The 14,943-nt window shown below is 38.3% G+C and overlaps 1 protein-coding gene across 2 annotated transcripts in view; it reads right to left on the reverse strand.

Annotated features, from left to right (window-relative positions):
• Positions 1-14,943, reverse strand: part of SELP (selectin P) — a 62,663-nt gene that overhangs the window by 24,443 nt on the left and 23,277 nt on the right. For both annotated transcript variants that reach the window (XM_074221965.1, XM_074221966.1), the window contains 5 exons: positions 5,731-5,782; positions 3,897-4,286; positions 2,635-2,742; positions 834-1,022; positions 70-255 (listed from right to left, as the gene is read on the reverse strand). In XM_074221965.1, coding sequence (XP_074078066.1) covers positions 70-255; positions 834-1,022; positions 2,635-2,742; positions 3,897-4,286; positions 5,731-5,782 — 925 coding nt within the window. The remainder of the gene's footprint in view (positions 1-69; positions 256-833; positions 1,023-2,634; positions 2,743-3,896; positions 4,287-5,730; positions 5,783-14,943) is intronic.

Genomic DNA, 14,943 nt, shown 5'->3' on the forward strand with positions numbered 1-14,943 from the left:
ACCTTTTCCTACTAGGTGACCTACTAATAGTAATGGACTTTCTTATCTTTATGACTGTCTTAGACCCACCTTCACATTGTGGGACTGGGGCTGTCCAGGCTCCAGAGGCTGTACACCAGGCCACTTCTTCCCCTTTTAGTATAAATCCCTCTTCACAACTGAATCTACAGCTGGACACATTAATGTTTTCTTTTGAAGAATAGGAGCAGTTCATGTTTCCTCTTTCAGGACTCTTCAAGGATGGGCACTCATTGACTAAAGAAACAGTAACGGTGAGAGATTATATGATGAGAGTCTCCTGGAAGTTACATAATGTTATATTAACTTTTGGGGTACTTTAAAAAGAATTGGACAGGTATGTATAAGTCTTGACAGAGAAGGATACAGAATCCCTTCATTTTCTAATTTATCTTTTAGGGGTCCCTGCATATATTGACATTACTAGTAACAATAATTGATTCATCCAGTAAATATAATAAAACAGTTTCCATGTATAAAATGCTAATTTCTATGAGAATAGAATTCAGTAAAGGTTCCTCTCTGCTGGAGATCAATTTGTTTTGATATGAACTTATATAAAGATACCCCTTCTCAAGTTTTAACTTAAAAATCTAAATTTAATCTTTATGAGACTTCACTAGAAGTCCAGGATACTATCTAATTTCAAATGAATATTTCTCTTATTTACTGAGAATATTACTCTTGTGTGCCATCTGATGGCTAAGTTTTCTGTAGGCTAGATTACTCTTATTCCTCCTGGTTTTATGGAGAAAGCTCAATCATTATTAAGTTCCAGTTGTTCATGGAGGGGGAAACAAATAGAAACTTCATACCTAAACACTTTGGGATCTCAGCTGTCCATTCCCCAGAAGCTAAACACTCCAGTGTGCTTGCCCCGTTCAGTCTATTTCCTTCCATACAGTAGAAATTACATTTGGATTTGTAGGAGAAATTTCCCAGAGGATGACTACAGTTCATGAAGGCATTGCCAGGGAAGAGGTCCAATTCTTTACACTTTTTAGCTATAGGAAAAAATAGCATCAGATAATACAAAAATTAGAGCAGAGAAACTACATGGTAAAGTGTATAACAAACTGACCTCAGAATCAGGAAGACTTGGATGTGAATAAAATACTTTGACACATTCTGGCTCTAACCCTGGGCTAGTAATTTAACCTTTCAGTGTTCTAGGCAAAGGTTTAAGAATATAAGATGAAGAGCAATTGTTGGTCTGTATGGGAAGGGAATTGTTTCACTGGGAGGTAACTTAGAAGTTTAACATCACATGCCCAATAAAAAAACAAAATAATTGGGACCATTTTATTCACACCTACTTTCAACTACATCTTATTGACTTTGTATACACATTTTCTTAGTCCCATTGTTTAAAAAAAAGTCCCAACTTGATTAAATATTTTAGTGACCATGGGATTTATAGAGATGTTTTTACATCTCAAACTAGGAAGAAGTCAACCGGTTTCATATGATAAAGATATACAGGTAAATCTACCTAGACTACACCAAATATTCAACAAAATGTTAGTTGAACATCTCTGTTTAAGGTACTGTACTATATGCTATGGGGAACATAATTTGGCAGAAGACATTGAAGCTGACTTCCAGGGGCTTTTGCTATTGTTCAGCCTTTCCAGTCCTGTCTGAGTCTTCATGACCCCATTTGAGGTTTTTTTGGCAAAGATGCTGTAATTGTTCAAGGGGCTTATAATTACTAATTAAAGTCCTCAAATAAATGTGATAGCCATATTTTATACAATTCTTTATTCATTGAGACTTATATGTAAATTGAAACATAGATGGAAAAGTTTGTATTTCAAAGCAGGGAATTAATCAAGGTGTATGCTCTGGGTCACCACCTCAGAAAGGAGGAAAATTAGCTTGAAAGTGATCTCTTTCAATTTGCCTCCTTTGTTTTTCCTCTTTTTATTTTGTTTTACTCAATCTACCTCCTCAAATCAAAGAGAGAGAGAGATAATAAGGAGATGTCTTTTGTAACTAAAATATTTCACTTGTTTGGGTTAAGTCCATGTGTCTAGTAATATTTGGTAGACAATATGATAGTAACTGTGAACCCAGTCTTCCTGCTCATAAGTAGTTTTCCATCATCAACGATTGATTTTCTTTTCTTTTTCTTTTTTAGGTTTTTTTTTTGCAAGGCAAATGGGGTTAAGTGGCTTGCCCAAGGCCACACGACTAGGTAATTATTAAGTGTCGGAGACTGGATTTGAACCCAGGTACTCCTGACTCCAAGGCCAGTGCTCTATCCACTACGCCACCTAGCCGCCCCAATGATTGATTTTCTGGCAATTTGCTCTTTCAATTTGCCTCCTTTGTTTTTCCTCTTTTTATTTTGTTTTACTCAATCTACCTCCTCAAATCAAAGAGAGAGAGATAATAAGGAGATGTCTTTTGTAACTAAAATATTTCACTTGTTTGGGTTAAGTCCATGTGTCTAGTAATATTTGGTAGACAATATGATAGTAACTGTGAACCCAGTCTTCCTGCTCATCAGTAGTTTTCCATCATCAATGATTGATTTTCTGGCAATTTGCCTATTGCTTCTAATGTATGAGATGATAAAAGATGAAATAGAAGTAAATATAACATCCTTCTTACCATATTCACATTCTGGTCCATAAAAACCTGGGTAGCAGGAACAAGTGTAGTTTCCAATGGTTTCAATACACTCTCCCTGATGATTGCAGGAGAAAGATTCACAGGAGGCTATGTGGGTATAAGTAGGGTAGGCTCATTAGATCTTGTGAAAGAGATATAAAATGATGTATACTTAATTACAGGAACCTCTGATGCAAGAATTACAGCAACAGTTAATAGTTATGTCCATTTAATGAGTAGAACAGGACATGAACTAGGATAGTTTATATGAGAACAGACAATCTTGGGGTTTCTTCTGCAGAGGATTGTGCTTCTGGACTCAGTCATTTCCATATTTCACACTGACCAGGTATTTATTCATTCTAAGGAAGCAGGGAATGAAACTCTAAATAGGAAGTCTATGAAGTTAAATTAAGGTAAATCTTTTCCAGCTGGGGGCTCAGGGTTGACTTCATGAAGGAGATGGCAACTACCTTGGGGCTTAAAAGAAGGATGAGGGGGTGGCTAGGTGACACAGTGGATAGAGCACCAGCCCTGGAGTCAGGAGTCCCTGAGTTCAAATCCGGCCTCAGACACTTAATAATGACCTAGCTGTGGGGCCTTGGGCAAGCCACTTAACCCCATTGCCTTGCAAAAACTTTAAAAAAGAGAGAAAAAGAGTAAAAGAAGGATGAGTAGGATGTCAGTAGATAGAGCTGGTGGGGGAGGTGGGGAGGGGAGCTGGGTAGCAAAGGTATTCTGAGCATAAGGAAAAGTGTGAGAAGAGATATAGAAGCAGGAAATATTTTAATGATCCTGGGTTTCATCTGGATCACAGAGGTTTTCTTGTCTATCTCCTTTTCTCCAGGGCAGACCATCCCTTTTCTCCTTCAAGCTAAGGGCTCCTTATTCAACTTTCAAATATTTCTAAGGAGGAAGAAGGGTTTGTTGTATTTCTCTTCTATAGCCTATTTCAAAAACCAAAACCATAGGAATTTTCTTCCGCTTGTAGTATCACCCATTTTTCCTAGATCTATCTCCATTGATGACGGACAAAAGCTGAACACTGTCCACCAAATATTAATCCTTCATATCTGTTCAAAAAGTCTTTATAGCATTATATATATCTCAAATCATTATCATTTCATATGCCTGTGGTTTATCTCCCCAACTAGGGAAGAAGTACCCTTGGTGGGGGACAATGCTTAATACTTCTTTGGAGAAGCCAGTGTTTCTTTAACCCAACCCAACAAGTCAAATTTAGAAGAAATAGACTTCATTACCTTGATAGCACAATGCCCTTTTTCTTTTCAAACATGGTTCATCATTCCATTTTCCAGGGGAAGAAGGACTTTTGATATAGATCTCCACACAGTCCTGGTCATTTCTCTTGTTATTGGGCTCATTTTCAGCCCAGTTTTCAGCCTCTTTTGTAAGGGTCTTGTTGGTCCCCACCCAGGTCCAAACATTATTGATTTTCCGAATCCCGATCCAGTAATAATGAGGGTAGTAGGGCAAAAATTCATTGAGGTATGCAATTTCATTTTGATTCTGAATGGCTACTAAGTCTGTATAAAATGTCTGACAATATCTCCGAGAAGCATTCCAAGAATATACCTTCTGATCACTGTAATGGTATGTCCAAGCTCCTACTTGTATCTGAGGAATCAGAGCTGATATAAAATGGGGACATACATCAATATCTTAAGAGCCATAAATGCATACACAGACACATACATATAGTCAAAAGAATTTGTATCTAGGTTAATAATCAAAACATCATAACCCCATCTCACCACTCACACCCCATTGATAATTTGAAGACAAGTCCCAACTTGATTAAATATTTTAGTGACCATGGGATTTATAGAGATGTTTTTACATCTCAAACTAGGAAGAAGTCAACCAGTTTCATATGATAAAGATATACAGGTAAATCTACCTAGACTACACCAAATATTCAACAAAATGTTAGTTGAACGTCTCTGTTTAAGGTACTGTACTATATGCTATGGGGAACATAATTTGGCAGAAGACATTGAAGCTGACTTCCAGGGGCTTTTGCTATATTGTTCAGTCTTTCCAGTCCTGTCTGAGTCTTCATGACCCCATTTGAGGTTTTCTTGGAAAAGATACTGTAATTGTTCAAGGAGCTTATAATTACTAATTTATAGTCCCCAAATAAATGTGATAGCCATATTTTATACAATTCTTCATTCATTGGGACTTAATATGTAAATTGGAACATCGATGGAAAAGTTTGTATTTCAAAGCAGGGAATTAAATAGTTCTCATTTTAGTGAATCGCTTGTATGATATACAACGAAAGAATCCTAGAACCTTGGATCTGAGATCATTTAATTCACATCTCTGTGGCCTATCCAAGTAATGAGGCTACTGAATACCAAGGAGATTAAATGGCTTTCCTAAAGTTGCATGGTTTATACGTTTCTGAAAGAAGCCTAGAACTCAGGTTTCTTAGTTCTGAGTCCAGTGCTCTTTTCACAAGGCTACATTGCTTTTCTTGGGAAAATCATTTAACTTGTTTGCTTATATTTCTTCATCTGTAAGAAAGAAATTAAACAAACACTTCTTGATCCTTTAAAGGTGAGGAGAGGGATGAGATAAGGTAGGAGTTGATGAAGATGCTTTGAAGTCTGGAGCCTTATATAAGTTATTGTTTTGTGGCTAATAGAAGCTATACCAATGACAGAAAAGGCAGACTCCCTCTGAAGAGGTGAACAATGAAAGTAAGCACGCCTGGAAACAGCTCCTTTTCCTGTTGATAAACCACCTTTCCAAGCAGCCCCGGTCCCTCAGGTCATCACTGGGTTTACCCATGCTTAGGCCGCTTCTTTATTCTCACCTCTGAAGGTGAAGGTGACCTCACAAGGTCACAAAGCTCAGTTATCCGAGATGGTAGAGCAATTCCTGAAGCTTGTAGCATAAAAATAACCCTAATCCCAAATCCACCTCTAATTCTGACCCCTCCTCCCCACCAGGAATCTTTCCCTGAGTCATTTCCTCCCTCCTATTTTTTTTCTGAAATTTCCTACTTGACCCCTTGCTTAGCTCCAATTATCAAGGATTTGGGAAAGGCATAGGCTGAAAACTTACCAGAGATCAAAACTATGCCAAAGACATTCCCGAGAGCTTCCAGATAGAAAACCTAAAAGCAAGAAGAGGAACCTTCCCATTAGGTCACATATTCAGTCAACAACAGCTTAGAGTTGATTTCTTAGTACTTTTGAGCAGTATAATATATATATCCAGAGTCTAATTCTGCATTTAGGAGAGAGCTCAAGTAACTTGCTCCAGTGAATAGAAGGAAGGGAGAGATACAATGGAGCAGTAGGTACCAGTAGGACTGAAAATTTTAAAGCCCCAGGTTCAAATCTCACTTCTGATACTTTTTATTTTTAGAAATTTTTAAAAATTATTTAAGTGGGGGGCGGCTAGGTGTCGTAGTGGATAGAGCACCGGCCTTGGAGTCAGGAGGACCTGGGTTCAAATCCGGTCTCAGACACTTAATAATTACCTAGCTGTGTGTCCTTGGGCAAGCCACTTAACCCTGTTTGCCTTGCAAAAACCCTAAAAAAATTATTTAAGGGGCAATAGGGTTAAGTGACTTGCCCAAGGTCACACAGCTAGGCAGTTATTAAGTGTCTGAGATTGGATTTGAACTCAGGTCCTCCTGACTCCAGGGCTAAACTGCACCACCTAGCTGCCCCTGATGATACCTTTGACTGTTTGACCACAAGTGAAACATTTAACTTTCAGACTCTCAGCTTCCATATCTGTTCTACCTACCCCAATATTCTAAAGTAGGAGAGAGGGACAGCTAGATGGTACAGTGGAGAGAGCATTAGTCCTGGAGTTAGGAGGACCTGAGTTCAAATTAATAATTACCTAGAAGTGTGACCTTGGGCAAGTCATTTAACCCCATTGTCTTACAAAAAAACCCCATTTTTTAAATGAAAAAGAAATTAAAAATAAAGAGAGCCTGACATAGTGGGGAGGCAACTGACCTCTGAGGTAAGGAGTTCAACAAGTACTAGCTGTATGACCCTGGACAAGTCAATGATCCTCAGAGCCCCCAGGCAACTTGATAACACAAAATGCAGAATGGTGTTGCAATTGTCAGGTCTACTGTTATATACCAAGTATCTATTAACACACTGAGTTTTAAATACTAGAGAAAAAGCCAAAATTTATCTCTGTCCTTAAAGAGCTCACAGTCTAACTGGGGATGGAAACATGCCAATGAATTGTAAAAACAGTATAAACTGGAGATGATCTTAAAAGAAAAGCACTGGTATCAAAAGGAGAGAGGATTTTTTTCCACTGGGAGCCCCTTATACCAACAACATCACAGATCTAGTCCAAATCCAAAAGCTTTAATGCTCTCTATAAATGTCATTATTATAATAATGATTATTTTCATGATTCATGATAATTATACCATTGATATACCATAATAATGATGATGGCAATGAAAAATAATAACAGTAATAACAAATTATCTTCTTTCCCCTCCCCCATTCTTGGATTCCATTCTGGGCTTGAGAATCCTAATTAAAAAGAATTGTTTGTTAGCTGGTGGTTTCTGTGACTGATCTTAAAGCACTTTTCTTCCACTGCTTAAGAAGTAACTTAAGAAAACTGGAAGAGGCATATGCAGAGGTAGCCTTGGTATACCTGTGGGACTGGCTGATGTAGGAGTTTCTCTCTCTATACTCTGTCCCTGACATCCACAATATTGAAAATTAGGACCATTGGAGCAATTAGGACCATAGGTGGTGCAATGGATAGAGAAGCAGCCCTGGGGTCAAGAGGACCTGAGTTCGAATCCTGCCTCAGATACTTGATACTTGCTAGCTGTGCATGACATTGGATAAATCGCTTAACCTCAATACCTTGCAAAAACCAAAAAAGAAAAGAAAGAAAATTAGGACCTTTGGGTAAAACCAGCAAGCCCTTTGGATTACCCAGGGATGTCCTTGCCATGTGCCACATTAGCGAGTCACTTACTATTGGTTTATAGACACTCTTCCTCCTACCTGCCTTTTAGACACCACACTTCCGAGATGCCCACCTGATGCCATGTCCTTGGAGTTATTTGCCTTTTCTTTTCCCCATCAATCTCCTAGACTACTTGCTTTTGCTACATTGAAAACCAACACTTTCCCTGTTGGGCTTGCTGTTGTGGTCTATGAGGCCGATCAATCATATGTTTCCAGTGGTTTAGGCCAGGAGTGGCTCCCAATGACAAAGATCAGCAGACCATCATTTAAAGGAAAAGGACAATGATGGTCTTAAGCAATCAGGGCAAGGAGACTGGAAGAAGACAAAAAGGCCTTGGGTAGAAGCAGAGGCAGCAGAGGGGCCATGGACTGAGGCAGGGACAGCAGAACTAGCCATCAAGTCATAGCTAGAACTCCCAGTTCTAGTGAGGACTCAGGAAGAGCACTGAGAACAGACTGAATATTGGGAAGGGAGCTCATTAATTGGGACTCTCATTATCCAAGACATCTAAGGATAGATTTCAAGGGCTCCATAAATATGGATGATGAAAATATTACGTCTTTATTTTCCAGGTCTTTCTATTTCAAATTCATTACCATTTCCATTATACTTCATTATATACTAATGTGTCTATGTTCTTATACAAGCTCTCAGTTATATACAGGGATGTGCTAATAAATATTTAACAACTGACTCTCCAGAAAAAAATTCTGCCCTTGATACACTTTTAAATTAAAAATTAAATGGGGTGACTAGGTGGTGTAGTGGATAGAGCACCAGCCCTGGAGTCAGGAGTACCTGGGTTCAAATCCAGCCTCAGACATTTAATAATGACCTAGCTGTGTGGCCTTGGGCAAGACACTTAACCCCATTTTCCTTGCAAAAAAACTTAAAAAATAAATTAAAAATTAAATTTAGTATTGTTAATATTTACTCCATCATATCCTTAAGTTTGTACAATCAACTAAATAATAAATCATCTTATTCTACTTATTAATTCCTAAGGTGTAAGTGTTCACATTTAAAATTTAACAAACAGTTATTAGGATTAAAGTTGCCTCTGTTTCACTTCTGATCACACATAAAGAAAAGCTGTTACAAGGTCACAGAAATGCCCTTGACCAATCCTTTTACAAAACCTGCCACTGATCACAAGGGACTGTGAATGAGAAAGTGTGAGTGACTTATGCCAAATCATTCCAGGAAACCATTATATTTCCTCTGTTCAGAGTACATCATATCAAACTGAAAGTTCATTAGTAGGACAGTGTGTCAAAAAAAAAGATTTTATGTCTACATTTAATGTTTGCCTATTATCAACTCAGACATTGACCATGTTTTTATGACTTGGAATCTGAGTTCTAAATTCTTGACCTCTGGCCTGCTGTCAGGTACTAGGGTTGTTAAAACATTGTGATTAATAAACTATTTTATTTCACAGGAAACTTAGATATAGGATTTTCCTTAATGGTGACTTATCTTTCTTTTAGTTCTCCTACTTTATCATTATTGGGTTGTTTTTACCACCATGAATTGTAATAATTGAATGTACTCAGTAAAAAAAAAAGTGACAATATATAGAACATAAAGTTTGGATAAGATCTAATTTTTTTTAGGTTTTTGCAAGGCAAATGGGGTTAAGTGGCTTGCCCAAGGCCACACAGCTAGGTCATTATTAAGTGTCTGAGGCTGGATTTGAACCCAGGTACTCCTGACTCCAGGGCCGGTGCTCACTGCGCCACCTAGCCTCCCTGATCTAATTTTCTTTGACAGCAGTTATATTACATTTTTTTAGTTCAAATGTGTAGGTAATGTAATGTTGAGTAAAAAAGACCTTGATGGGGGGCAGCTAGGTGGCACAGTGGATAGAGAACCAGACTTGGAGTCAGGAGTACCTGGGTTCAAATCCAACCTCAGACACTTAATGATTACCTAGCTGTGTGACCTTGGGCAAGCCAATTAACCCCATTGCCGTGAAAAATCTAAAAAAAAAGAGAAAGACCTTGATGAAAGTTCTGTATCTAGCATGTAGTACTTGTATGACTATGGACAAGTCATTTAACCATCAATGCCCCAGACAACATTCTGAGAGAAAATTATAGCAACATTCTCCGTTTGCACAGGAGTGTTTCCATACAAGTTCCCTATCCTGATGAAATAATGAATCAGGAAAAAAATTAAATGCTCTGGTGCTCTGTTCCTATCTTTCTAAGTCTAAGATCTTCAGGGAAACAGGTATGTGTCTAGTCAATATGCTATGCAAAAAGATTCAAGGCAATTATATGATAAGTCAAATGTAGATAACTCCTCACCTACCATACTTCCCACTTGAACCTCTTTTTCCATTCATTCTTATATGAAAAGATGCCAACCAACCATTCACCAAATCCCATTTTCCATGCACATTGTATCCTAATGATGCAATTTCCATATGTGGGTATGGATGCTAAAGGTCTTAGTAAGGTATTCTTGGATAGGCCTTTAGTGCTTAGGTTCAAAATTGAACCCTGACATGTTAGTCCTCTAAACTCATGCTTAAAAGACTAAACAGTTAGGAGGATCAGAATAAATTCTTGTATAATTCTGTAAGAAGTTACTCTAAATTATTAAGCTGACATTACCCAAAGAGTCTGATTTCAGATGGGTCATTGTATGGGGCAAGTGAGAGAAAACACCAGCATCTTCCTTCAACGCCTCAAAAATCTAACTGAAATCATAACGGAAGAAACACATCACTTTTGAACTACTAGTATTGTTATAGAGTTAATCCTCCTGTCCTGTAGACAAGTGTCTGTACTCTTCCACTTATGCAAGAGATCTTGCATTTCTTATTTATAAAAAAGGTTTTAAGGTTTGCAAAGGACTTTTCTCTTTAGAAACAACCTGTGAAGGACATAGTGCCTCCATTATTACTATTATTATTATTATTATGATTATGATTATTATTATCAACAAGTTGCAGGTGAGAAAACTAAGAATTGGAGAGATAAAATACAACTGATCAGCTTCTGGGGTGGGATTTAAAAACTCACATCTCCTGACTCCTAGTTTAAACACTGAATCCACCATTAACCAGACTCTGAACCTTAAAATATAAAATTTTATTTTATTTGGAATGGACCAATATTTTCGTTTGCACAGGGAATTCCCTAGTGTACATAGAAGCTGTCTCCACCCATGCAGATTGGCATGTATTCTATACCCCAGTTACTACTTGCTTTCTTGTTGCTTAGTCAATCAATCAGTTATGTCTGACTCTTTGTGACCCCATTTGAGGTTTTCTTGGCAAAGATATTGGAATGGTTTGCAATTTCCTTCTCCTAGTCATTTTAAAGATGAGGAAACTAAGGTAAACAGGATTAAATGACTTACCCAGGGTCAAACAGTTAAATTTCTGAGGTCAGATTTGAACTCAGGTCTTCCTAATTTCATGGCTAACTATGCACTAAGATGCCACCTAGCTGCCCATTGCTTACAGACACTGGGCAGTGCTCATTGTGTCAAAGTGTGTCTGAAGTCTTCCTAACTTCAGAGGTTGGGGCTGGTTCTCTACCTTTCACTTCAAATATCTAAGGCAGTTATCAAAGGGGGAACCATTCAATCTTCCTTAGCTTCTATCTCCTCATTTAAAAAATGGAAATAATAATGCTTGCATCATCTATTGTGCAGAACTGTGAAAGAGAAAGTCCTTTGTGAATTTTAAAAAGTTGGATGGAATTGTAAGTTGTTATCTTTGCTGGGCAGACCAGGAAACAGGTACAAAAAGGTTAAGTGACTGGCCTCACTTCACCTAACTGCTTCCCATAAAGATAAAACTAGAGTTCAGAACCCTCTACCTGAACTACTAAGGCAGTTTTGCCTTAGGGATTTAGAAATTTATTTTATTAAAAACAAGTCATAGTAGCCAAGACGGCAACGTGAAGGCAGCATCTCCCAAGAACTTCAACCCCCCCAACCCCCCAAAAATCAAAGGATGGCTATAGCCAAAATTTAGCAGGGCAGAACCCACAGAAAGACTGAGTGATACATTTTCCCAGTCCAAGGTAACTTAGAAGTTCTACAGGAAAGGTGTGTTTCATCAGGACCAGGGGTTGGGGAAAAAATCCTCATCTCAGCCCAGCACAGCCCAGCACAGCCCAGCACAGCCCAGCAGGAGAGAACTCTGCTGCAACTGAGTGAGTGTAGAGTGAGGAGCACAGCTGCAGAATCTTCAGCGAGAATCTGGAGAAAGCATCCTGCACCCCCAGAGACAGTAAGGGAAGTCTGAAGAGATGTCTCTGCTCTCCCTGGGGTAGGACTCTGCTGTTTGCCTACACTCATATATTGCAGTTTGGGCTTCCACACTAAAAAAACCAAGCTGGATCCCTCCTTATAGTGCCAGGGCAGAGGGCAGTGCAGTGTTCATCTACATATCAAAGCACAGGCTAGAGAGCATAAGACCTTGGAGGAATAAAGGTCCCAGTGGGGTGTCCCCCCCTCAAAAAACAACCCCAAAGCCTTGGAAGTGTTGTAAATTAGTCTTGAGCTGAGGAAATGAATAAACAACAGAAAAAGAAGGATCTAACCATAGAGAATTACTTTAGTCCCATGGAAAATCAAAACACATATTCAGATGATGACAAAATTGAAGCTTTTGTATCCAAAACCTCCAAGAGAAATAGAAAATGGTCTCAGACTATGGATGAGCTCAAAAACGACTCTGAAAAGCAGTTAAGGGAGGTGGAGGAAAAATTGAGAGGAGAAATGAGAGCAATGCAGAAAAATCATGAAAAACAAATCAAAAGTTTGGTGAAGGATATACCAAAAAAAAAAATACTGAAGAAAATAATATGTTAAAAATCAGTTTAGGCCTAATGGAAAAAAAACAAAACAAAAGGCAAATGAGAAGAATGCCTTAAAAAGCAGAATTGGCCAGCTGGAAAAGGAGATAAAAAAGCTCTCTGAAGAAAATAACTCCTTCAAATGCAAAATGGAACTAAAGGAAGCTGATGACTTTGCAAGAAATCAGGAAGAAATAAAACTCTTCCAAAAAAAGCCAAAAATTAGAAGAAAATATGAAATATCTCATTGGAAAAACAACCAACCTTGAAAACAGATCCAGAAGAAATAATTTAAAAATTATTGGACTATCTGAAAGTCATGACCGGGAGAAGAGCCTAGACTGCATTTTTCAAGAAATAAAACAGCAAAATTGCCCTGAGATCCTAAAAGCTGAGGGTAAAATAGAAATCAAGAGAATTCGCTGATCACCCCCTGAAAAGGATCCCAAAAGAAAAACTTCCAGGAATATTATAGCCAAATTCCAAAACTCCCAAATCAAAGAGAAAATTCTAAAAGCTGCCAGAAACAGACAATTCAACTACCAAGGCTCCATAGTCAGGATTACACAGGGTCTAGCAGTATCTACATTAAGGGCTCATAGGAATTGGAATATGATATTCTGGAAGGCAAAAGATCATGGTTACAACCAAGAATCTACTACCCAGAAAAACTGAACATTCTCTTTCAGGGGAAAAGATGGACTTTCAATGAAACAAGGGACTTTCACACTTTCCTATTGAGATGACCAGAGCTGAACAGGAAGTGTGATCTCCAAGTACAGGACTCTGGTAGAGGGAGTGGAAGACAGGGACTAACTATGAGGAACTTGATGATGAATTGCTTGTATTCCTGCATGGGAAGAAGATATTGATAACATATATGAACTTTCTCATTTTAAGAGCTATTAGAAGGAGCATATATAGATAGGACATAGGAAGGAGCAGAATATAATGGTATGGTGTGGTAAAGGGATGAAGTCAATGGACTATGGGGGAAAGTACTGGGAGGAAGGAAAAGGAGATGAATAAGAAGATGAGAGATTTCACATAAGAGTCAAAAAAAGCTTTTTCAATGGAGTGGAGCGGGGGGAGGCAAGGGGGAATGAATGAGTCTTCATTCTTATCAGAAATGGCTCAGGGAGGAAATGACACTTAATAGGGCGAGGAAATTTGTCTTGCCCTGGAGAAGGGTGGGAGGAAAGGGATGGGATGAGGGGGAATGGGGGTAGGGAAGGGGGTATAGGTGATAGAAGAGAGGGAAGATCGAGGGAGACGGTACTCAGATTCAACACACTTTTGGACAGCGCCAGGATGAAGGGAGAGAGAGAGAGAATAGAATAAATGAGAATGGGGAGAAATAGAGTGGAGGTATAGCTAGTAATAGCAACTGAGGGAAAATATTGAAGCAACTTCTCTGGTGTACTTATGATAAAGAAGGCAACTCACCCCAGAGACAGAACTATTGGAATCTGAACACAGACTGAAGAACAACTTTTTTTCTCTCACTCTGTTCTTGAGGTTTCCCATCTCCTTTGGGGGGGGGGGTATGTTTATTCTTATGTTTACTCTTATAACACATTCAAGTTACATCAATGTATGGCATGGAAACAATGTAGAGACTGTCAGACAGCCTTCTGTGTGGGGGGAGAGGGAAGGTAGGAGGGGGGAAAATTGTAGAATTCAGAGCCTTGCAAAAAAATGATGGGTACGTATTACTATTGTATATAATTGGAAAACAAATAAAATATTAAAGTGTTTTTTTTAAAAAAAGAAACTTACCTAGAATCACCAGAATAAATGGAAGAAAAAGTAAAAAAAAAATAAAACCAAAACCAAGTCATACTAGAGGCATCATCAGCCCTGGAGTCAGGGAACCTGAGTTCAAATCCAACCTCATACACTTACTAGCTGTGTTGTGTTTTCTTGGTCAAGTCACTTAACTGCAATTGCCTCAAAAACAGTCATGTCTTCTGTTCTCCTGGGAGGAAGCATTTGGAGGGAACTAAATGACTGAGTGGCTAAGTGACATAGTAGGTGTCTGAGACAGAATGCAAATTCAGGACTTCCTGATTCAAATCACACCTGCAATATATGAATGAGAAAAAGGAGAGGAGAGAGAAGGGGGAAAATTCACCCTTGAGTGTAGTAGAAAATATGAAATCCACACTAAGATCAGGTTCTCATAAAGAATTTTTTTTTGTTTTTTTAAGTTAAGATTGCACAAAGAAAAATTATGGTAAGGACAAAAATTTAGGTATCAAATGATTTAAATAGCTTTTAAAACTGATGTTAGTTATGATGGACATCCCATAAAAGTTACAAATATATTTAGATTTCCTCTTCAGTACACAGATCTAAAATTCACAGATATCCCCAAGTCACATATTTCTTGGCTCTGAAGATTGTTGATTTTAGTTTTTCTATTGACTTATTTGGGCTTTTTTGAACCATCATTAGCATGGCAAGTTCCTTTGCATTGGAATAC

This window comes from Macrotis lagotis, chromosome 2 (assembly GCF_037893015.1).
Source record: "Macrotis lagotis isolate mMagLag1 chromosome 2, bilby.v1.9.chrom.fasta, whole genome shotgun sequence".
NCBI classification, from domain to species: Eukaryota; Metazoa; Chordata; class Mammalia; order Peramelemorphia; family Peramelidae; genus Macrotis; species Macrotis lagotis.